This window comes from Colius striatus, chromosome 25 (assembly GCF_028858725.1).
Source record: "Colius striatus isolate bColStr4 chromosome 25, bColStr4.1.hap1, whole genome shotgun sequence".
Classification (NCBI taxonomy): domain Eukaryota; kingdom Metazoa; phylum Chordata; class Aves; order Coliiformes; family Coliidae; genus Colius; species Colius striatus.
This window is the reverse complement of record NC_084783.1, coordinates 3,605,249-3,614,591: the sequence shown is the minus strand read 5'-3', so window position 1 is coordinate 3,614,591 and position 9,343 is coordinate 3,605,249. Positions and strand designations below refer to the sequence as shown.

The following is a 9,343-nucleotide window of genomic DNA, read 5'->3' as shown; positions in this document are numbered from 1 at the left end:
CACAGCAGCTCTCAGCAGAGCCCAGCAGCACTCAGCATCTCTCAGCAGAGCCCAGCAGAGCCCAGCAGCTCTCAGCATCTCTCAGCAGAGCCCAGCAGCACTCAGCAGAGCCCAGCAGCTCTCAGCATCTCTCAGCAGCACTCAGCAGAGCCCAGCAGCACTCAGCATCTCTCAGCAGAGCCCAGCAGCTCTCAGCATCTCAGCAGAGCCCAGCACAGCAGCTCTCAGCAGAGCCCAGCAGCACTCAGCATCTCTCAGCAGAGCCCAGCAGAGCCCAGCAGCTCTCAGCATCTCTCAGCAGAGCCCAGCAGCACTCAGCAGAGCCCAGCAGCTCTCAGCATCTCTCAGCAGAGCCCAGCAGCTCTCAGCATCTCTCAGCAGAGCCCAGCAGCACTCAGCAGAGCCCAGCATCACTCAGCATCTCTCAGCAGCACTCAGCAGAGCCCAGCAGCACTCAGCATCTCTCAGCAGAGCCCAGCAGCACTCAGCAGAGCCCAGCAGCTCTCAGCATCTCTCAGCAGCACTCAGCAGAGCCCAGCAGCTCTCAGCATCTCTCAGCAGAGCCCAGCAGCACTCAGCAGAGCCCAGCAGCACTCAGCAGAGCTCAGCAGCTCTCAGCAGAGCCCAGCAGCACTCAGCAGAGCCCAGCAGTACCACTCAGCAGAGCCCAGCATCACTCAGCAGAGCCCAGCATCACTCAGCAGAACCCAGCAGCACCACTCAGCAGAGCCCAGCATCACTCAGCAGTGCCCAGCAGCTCTCAGCAGAGCCCAACATCACTCAGCAGAGCCCAGCAGCACTCAGCAGTGCCCAGCAGCACTCAGCAGAGCCCAGCATCACTCAGCAGAGCCCAGCAGCACTCAGCAGAGCCCAGCAGCACTCAGCAGAGCCCAACATCACTCAGCAGTGCCCAGCAGCATCTCTCCTGGCCTAGAGAAAGCAAAAACAGAGTAGAAAACCCACCAGACTTCTGGGGAGAAGATGGGGGAGCTCTTTCATTTTATTTGATGTGGCCCAATTTCAGTGCCTGTGGATCTGTCTCCTGCTCTTGGCTAGTCTATCAGTCATTGTCCCTGCCTGAGAGGGTCACGTCTGGGCAGATCTCAGGGGAGGAACTGTCTGCATGTCTGAATGCAGCACAACCCCAGGCCCTAGCAACCGGCCTCCCTGCCTGGAAAGGCTTCCCTGCCAGCTCAGCCCCTGGGGCTGCTTCCTCCACAGGCTTAAGGAAAATTAGATAAATGAGCCATCAAGGCAGTGGGAGCAGCTTTGAATGTGCAGAGGCAGGAGGGAGCTGGGAGGAGGGAGCTGGGAGGGAGCAGCCCCTCTGCAGCCAGGGAATCGCTTCCACCTGCTGTCTGTGCTGCAGCCAAATTCCTCCTGGCCCTGGGTGCTGGGTGCTGCTGCTGGGTGCTTGGTGGTGCTGCTGGGTGCTGCTGCTGCTGGGTGCTGCTGCTCTGCTTTCCCCAGCTCTTTTGCAGAAGGGGAATTTCCCCATGGTTTCATGCAGAAGGGGCTTTTGCTGCATCCAGAGGCTGGGTACTCAGGGAGCAGGCACAGCAGGTAACACCAGCTAAAGAGCTGCCTTCCCCTCTGAGCCCTCAGCAGGATGCAATTCAGGTCATTACAAGGCTATCAAATAGGGTGAGAGCCCCTCTCCCTTTCTCTCAGCAGCTCCAAGCTGCGAATCCTTTTCCATGCAGCTGCACCAGCACCCATCATGTGCTGGGGACAAGCAGAGCTGAGACAGAGGAGTGACTGTGTGCCCTGTGCCCTCCCCCAGGCACTGCTGGGCTGGGCAGCACCTGCAGGGATGCCCTCCCCATGCCCAGGGAAGGAAGGTGAAGGTGAAGTCTCCTCCCTGTGTGTGATGAGACCAAGCAGCAGGGTCTGTGCCACAGATCAGCCTCTGCCCCTCGCTGCAGGTGGATGGGGAGAGGGGGGGGGTTGTTGCTCACCCCCTGCCCTGCTTGTGGGGCTTCAAGTGCAAACAAAGCAGCAGCTTTTGGACTGGCAACCTCTGAGGTTCCTTATTTATTTCTAACACAGCCAACAGCTGAGGCTGCTGGGCCTGAGGATTTCACACAAAGCAAAGGGATGACCCCCCCTCCCCTCAAAGGAGCTCCAACCTGGCTGGCCAGAGCAGTGACCCTACACACACACACTCACCCTCAGCCAGTGGAGGCAAACACTTGGCAGAGCAAAGCCCAAAGTCCTTGCTGCCAAAGTCAAGCTGCTGCTGAAGCCTCCCCCGTGCCATGGGTGATGCCTCTCCTGTGCCATGGGTGATGCCCAGCGAGGCCTCTGCCCAGGGCTGGCAGGAACCACCGTCCCTGAGGCAATCACAGCATCAGGCAGGCAGGAGCAGGCACAGTGGTGACCAGCAGCTGGAGCAAGGGATGCTCAGGCTGGCCTGGCTGCAGAAAAGCCCTTGTGCCAAGAGCTGGGGGCAGAAGCATCCCCCTGTGTGTGCCCACGTGTGCCACCAGCACGGGCAGAGGCGGGGAAGCGACCCAGGCGGGAGGGAGGGAACCAGCAGCTGAGCACCACCTGAGGCACATCCTTGGAGTCAGGAGGCTGCCAGGTACTGGTGGTAATAGAGACCAAAGAGGCTGGTAACGACCTGGCAGGCAGCCACCCACCAGGTGAGGAAGGCAAAGAGTCCACGGAGGAAGAGGGGAGTGAAGATGCTGCCCAGGACGCCCGTGACCTGCTCCACGGCGACACGCACGTCCTGCCCCTCCTGCCCCCCAGCACGGGGCAGGGCTGTGGCTGAAGGGAGAGAGGGCTCTGGGTACAGCCCCCAGGAGTAGTGTCCTGTGGGACAGAGGGGACAGCTCTGCAGAGGGGTGTCGCTCCTCTGCCCCATCCCCACGCCACGCTGCCTGCGGCCACGAGCTTGGTGCCACCTGCAAAGCAGCTCTGGGGACGCTGGCAACTGGGGGCTTGATGGGGTGCAGGTCTCACCCTGCCCCTCCTGAGCCCCCCTGTGCCAGCCCTGTGCCCCTTACCCAGAGTCTTGAGCAGCAGGGTGAGGTGGAGGGTGAGGATGACGGGCCCCAGGTACTGCAGGCTGACCACGGACACGTAGCAGTAGATCCTGGTGACCTGTGGGCCGTGGGGGCTGAGGAGGGGGCTCAGGAGGGGCACAGCCCCCTCCCCCAGCCCAGCCCAGCCCCTGGCCTCACCTGCCGCTGGATCTCCAGGCCTGGGATGCGCCCAGCTCCCCTCTTCATGTGCTGCACCCAGCGCTGGGCCAGGCCCAGGTAGGCCTGGAGGTGATGGCGGGTGAGGCCGAGGCGCAGCAGGCACAGGCCGGCGATGGCCCAGAGGCGAGCGCTGCTGTAGGCAGAGTCTGACAGGCTGGGGCGGGAGGAGGGGGCTGTCAGGGACATGTCAGGCTCCAGAACCCCCTGGGTGTCCCTGGGGGTGTTGGGACATACACACACCCACACACACCCACACACACACACCCACACACACAGACACCCACACCCACACACACACCCACACACACACACATACCCACACACACACCCCCCCAGACACACACACACACCCCCCCAGACACACACACACACCCCAACACACACACACACCCACACACACACACACATACCCACACACCCACACACACACACACCCCCCCACACACACACACAGACACACACACACACCCACACACACCCACACACACACTCACTCACACACACACCCCCCCCCCACACACACAGACACACACACACACCCCTACACACACACCCACACACACACACACACCCCCCACACACACACACACAGACACCCACACACACCCACACACACACACCCACACACACAGACACCCACACCCACACACACACCCACACACACACCCACACACACACCCACACACACCCACACACCCACACACACACCCCCCCAGACACACACACACCCCCCAACACACACACACACACATACCCACACACCCACACACCCACACACACCCCCCCCACACACACACACAGACACCCACACACACACACATACCCACACACACACCCACACACACACACACACCCCCACACACACACACAGACACACACACATACCCACACACCCACACACACACCCACACACAGACACACACACACACCCCCACACAGACACACAGACACACACACACAGACACACACACACCCCCCTACACACACACCCACACACACCCACACACACCCACCCCCACACACCCACACACCCCCCCTACACACACCCACACACACACACCCACCCCCACACACACACCCCCACACACCCAAACACACCCACACACCCACACACCCATACACACACCCACACACACACCCACACACCCCTACACACCCACACACACCCATACACACACCCACACACACACCCACACACCCCTACACACCCACACACACCCATACACACACCCACACACACACACCCACACACACACCCACACACACACACCCACACACACACCCACATACACCTACACACACACCCACACACCCACATACACCTACACACACACCCACACACACACATACACCTACACACACCCACACACACCCACACAGAGTGGTGCAGCCGTGCCTCAGTTTCCCCTGAGGACGCTGGCTCAGACTCACAGCTGCACTGTGTGCTTGCCCATGGGAGCGTGGAGCAGGAAATCCCTGGAGATGGGCTTGATCCACATCACCACCACCAGGACAGGTGCCAGGAAACTCACATGGAGCAGGACCCTGTGGCAGAGCTGTCAGAGACACCCCCACCCCTGCAGCCCCCTGCAGCCCCATCCCTCCCTCCACCAGCACACACCACGTCTCCCCCATCCCCCTTCACCCTCTCCCACCACCCAACCTCCTGGAGCCAGGGGGATCCCAGCCCCTGAGATGGCAGCTCTGAGCCACCCCCTCATCTCCTTCCCCACCCACAGATGGCACCCAACTGGGTCAGGGGTCTGTGGGCTGCCAAGCGCAGCGCGTCCAGGTGTGTCTGTGCCAGCCGCAGCCCTGGGAACGTCAGGCAGGCGCCCAGGAAGGAGCACAGGGCCACCAGCCCCAGCTTGAAGGCCAATTTGGCAAGGGGCAGCCTGCAGAGAGAGAAAAGCAACAGAGTAGTGAGTCCCTGAGGGGTCCCCACCCCCTGGCAGCCCGTTTCCCTCCGTGCCCAGTTGGCAGCTCACGTCCACTCCCAGCCCCGCTGCTTCAGGATGCTCTCCAGGTTGCTGCTGACACCAGCCAGCCCTGTGGGGAGAGACCCCTGTGAGCATCCCAAGGACCACCAGCCCTTCCCCTTTCTTCCCCACAAGCTCCCCCTCACCCACCAGACTCGAGGCCAAACTCCAGGTAGTCCTCACGGATGACCAGGGTCACCATGGCGAGGAGGAGGAAGAAGAAGGCGAAGGTGAGGCAGACAGAGCGCTCCCCTCCCTCCTCTGAGTGGAAGTAATGGCACATCACCATGAAGAAAACCTTGCTGTGGGTGAGGGGTGGCCATCAAGGAAACTGGGGGCTTCAGGACCAATCCCTCCCAGTGCCAGTGGGACCACCCCCCCCAGCTCATTAGCACATCATAAAGCATCCACATCGTTAGGCCAGTGCCACCACCTCTGCAGGATGGGTGTCATTGGGCACCTTCAGAGCTCAGAGTCACAGAATGGGACCTCAACATGGGTTGGAATGGAGCTGGAAAGCTCAGCCAGTGCAACCCCCTGCCAGAGCAGCACCACCTAGAGCAGGGCACACAGGAACTCATCCAGCTGGGTTGGGATGTCTCCAGAGAAGGAGCCTCCACAGCCCATCTGGGCAGCCCCTGCCAGTGCTCCCTCACCTCAGCAGGGAACAAATTCCTCCTTGTGTTCCTCTGGAACCTCTTCTGTTCCAGCTTGTGCCTGTTGGCCCTTGTCCTGTCATTGGCCATCCCTGAGCACAGCCTGGCTCCAGCCTCCTCACACCCACCCTTGATGCATTTGTAACCATGAATGAGATCACCCCTCAGTCTCTTCTCCAAGCTGCAGAGCCCCAGCTCCCTCAGCCTTTCATCACAAGGCAGATGCTCCACTCCAGCATCTCTGTATCCCTGCCCTGAACTCTCTCCCTGTCCTTTAAGCTCCTCACTGAGTGGTTTACAAACCCATCAATGTAAGTTTTCCTCTTCAGCTGGCTTTTAATAGGGTAAAAAACCACAGGTGGGGGGTTCCCCTCTCTTCCCCACCAGCAGCCTGGACCCCCAAAAGCTGTCAGAAGGATACACAGAGAACACAACTGTCAGCAGGCACCAGAGCACCCCGAGGTTTGTCTCCTTCTGGGGGTCCACCAGGCAGTAGTAGCCCTCAGTGAAGATGTACACAGCCGTGGCATAGACAGCAAAATCCACAAACCACTGGTACTCCAGGAAATATCTCAGCACTGGGGTGACAGTGGCACGTGTCACTGTGCTGTGGGGCCAGGGCAGGGCAGGGCAGGGCTGGCCCCTGCATGCAGAGGGAGTGGTGGGTGCCCAGGGGGTTACCAAGAGCATCCACAGTGGTGATGGGGCTGGTGTCCAGGTGCAGGTCGATGTCTCGGGGTACAGAGATGGGTTTGTCATCTGTCACACCATTCACTCTCCTGCAAGGGAAAGCCAAGCTGGGGACAGCAGGCAAAGAGCTGCCACAGCCCTTGTGTCATAGAATCCCAGCATGGTGGGGGTGGGAAGGGCCCTGCAGAGCTCATCCAGTCCAACTCCACAGCTAAAGCAGCTCCCACCTAGGTCAGGTCACACAGGGATGGGTCCAGCTGGGGTTGGAAACCTCCAGAGAGGAGCCTCCACACCCTCCCTGGGCAGCCTGGGCCAGGGCTCCCTCACCTCAGCACCAAAGGACTTTCTCTTCCTGTGCCAGTGGAACCAGAGAATCACACAATGGGGGAGGATTGGAAGGAACCTTTAGAGCTCCTCCAGCCCTAAAGCAGGTTCCTCATGGTCAGGGGGCACAGGAATATGTCCAGATGGGTTTGGGAACCTCCTAAAGAACCTCCCTGGGCAGCCTGGGCCAGGGCTCCCTCACTCAAACACTGAAACAGCTTTTCCTTATGTTTCAGTGGAACTGTTTGTGCTCCAGCTCCATCCCATCACCCCTTGTCCTGGCACTGGAGCCAACACAAACAAGTGCTGCCACAAGTGTCCCCTGTGCTGAAACCCCCTCACCAGGCACATCCTCAGCCTGGGGCTCCTCCACACTCAGCCAAGGCTGCCACTGCCCAGGGGGTGACTCCTGGCAGCACCAAAACACAACCTCCCTCCTTTCCAAGTCCCTGCCACGTGCAGAGCTGACCTGTCCCGCTTGGCCTTGGGCCGCTGCTTCCCTGCCAGGGCACAGAGCTCCTCGTCCGAGGGGTGTTTGTAGCGGAACAGGCTGTGGAAGGGAGCAGCCAGAGCTCAGCCCTGCGTGGTTTCCCCCTTCCAGGCCCCAGGGGGACGAGGTCAGGGAGGTTTTTGGTCACGTACCTGCCGTTGCAGAGCAGCCAGCGAGCGAAGGAGCAGTGTGGGGCCATCCTCTGCATGAGGCTGGCTGCCAGCAGGCTCAGCACCACCTGCACCCCCATCACCGCCTGCAACGCCCGCGGGGGCTGAGCCCGGCCCCGGGGGACACGGGGAGACTCCCCCAGACACACCCCCAAACCCGCCTGCAGCAGCGGAGCTGGCTGCTTCCCCCGTCCCTGCCATGGGGCGGCCTCGCCGTGCCCCCCACCCCACGTGTGCAACCCCCCAGCCCAGCCTGGGACCCCCTGGCCATGTGCCCCCCGGGACCCCCAGCCATGCACCCCCCGGCACCACCTGGCCATGCACCCCCCAGGCAGCCTGGCTCTGAACCCCCCAGGCAGCCTGGCTCTGAACCCCCCGGGACCCCCCAGCCATGCACCCCCCCGGGCAGCCTGGCTCTGCACCCCCCAGGCAGCCTGGCTCTGAACCCCCCGGGACCCCCCGGCCATGCACCCCCCGGGGCAGCCTGGTTCTGCACCTCCCGGGACCCCCTGGCTATGCACCCCCCGGGTAGCCTGGCTCTGAACCCCCCGGGACTCCCCAGCCATGCACCCCCCGGGACCCCCTGGCCATGCACTCCCCTGGGCATGCACCCCCCGGGCAGCCCGGCCATGCACTCCCCAGGCAGCCTGGCTCTGCACTCCCCGGGACCCCCCGGCCATGCACCCCCCGGGACCCCCCAGCCATGCACCCCCCGGGCAGCCTGGCTCTGCACCTCCCGGGACCCCCTGGCCATGCACCCCCCGGGCAGCCTGGCTCTGCACCCCCCGGGACCTCCCGGCCATGCACCCCCCGGGCAGCCTGGCTCTGAACCCCCCGGGCAGCCTGGTTCTGCACCCCCCGAGACCCCCCGGCCATGCACTCCCCCGGCCATGCACCCCTCGGTGCAGCCTGGCTCTGAAACCCCCAGGACACCCCGGCCATGCACCCCCCGGGACCCCCTGGCCATGCACCCCCCTTGGGCATGCACCCCCCGGGCAGCCTGGCTCTGCACCCCCCGGGACCTCCCGGCCATGCACCCCCTGGGCAGCCTGGCTCTGAACCCCCCGGGACCCCCCAGCCATGCACCCCCCAGGACCCCCCGGCCATGCACCCCCCGGGCAGCCTGGCTCTGAACTCCCCGGGTAGCCTGGCTCTGAAACCCCCAGGACCCCCCGGCCATGCACCCCCCGGGCAGCCTGGCTCTGCACCCCCCGGCACCTCCCGGCCATGCACCCCCCAGCCAGACCCCCCGGAGCCCGCGTCCCCCCCAGCGCCGAGCAGGACCCCGGGCCGCGCTCACCATGCCGGGTCAGCTCAAAGGCGGCCGCAGGAAACCCACCCGCCGCCGCTGCCCCCGCCAGCCAATCCGCTGCCTCTCTCCTCTTGATTGGCAGCTTCTCCACCAATGGAAAGGCGGCACTGGGCGGGGGCGGGTCCTGCGCGGCGGCAGGTTCCGCGGGCGCTACCTCCTGGGAGTTGTGGTCCCCGCGCGGCCTCGGGGTCGCGGGTTCGAGCCCCGGCCCCGCCGCGACTGACGTGTGACAACAAATACACGTTTATCGTACACGTATGCGTAATAAATCACACACACATGCGTAATAAACCACACACGTGCGTGGCGGCACCTCCTCTGTGTGTATGTGCACACCTGCAGCTGTGCATTTGCACCTGAGGGCACTTTCAGGCTGAGGCTCTGCAGTCCCCATCCCTGCATGCAGCCCCCGGGCACTGTGTTTTGGGGGCAAAGGAGGGCACAGGCGCTGGGGTGGTAGCAACTCCATTCCCTGCGGCTTCACCATCCTACTCTGCCTTGGGCCAGGGCTGG

At 62.8% G+C, this 9,343-nt stretch overlaps 1 protein-coding gene across 1 annotated transcript; it reads right to left on the bottom strand.

Annotated features, from left to right (window-relative positions):
- Positions 1-2,014: 2,014 nt before the first annotated feature.
- TMEM161A (transmembrane protein 161A) lies at positions 2,015-8,871 on the bottom strand. Its single transcript, XM_062014967.1, has 12 exons — positions 8,819-8,871; positions 7,501-7,604; positions 7,328-7,408; positions 6,526-6,623; positions 6,266-6,422; positions 5,339-5,490; positions 5,198-5,258; positions 4,961-5,104; positions 4,641-4,754; positions 3,189-3,363; positions 3,012-3,108; positions 2,015-2,817 (listed from the first exon to the last, which is right to left on the bottom strand). Exons 1-12 carry the CDS (start codon positions 8,819-8,821, stop codon positions 2,570-2,572), a joined length of 1,434 nt encoding a protein of 477 aa, XP_061870951.1. The 5' UTR covers positions 8,822-8,871; the 3' UTR covers positions 2,015-2,569.
- Positions 8,872-9,343: the final 472 nt, after the last annotated feature.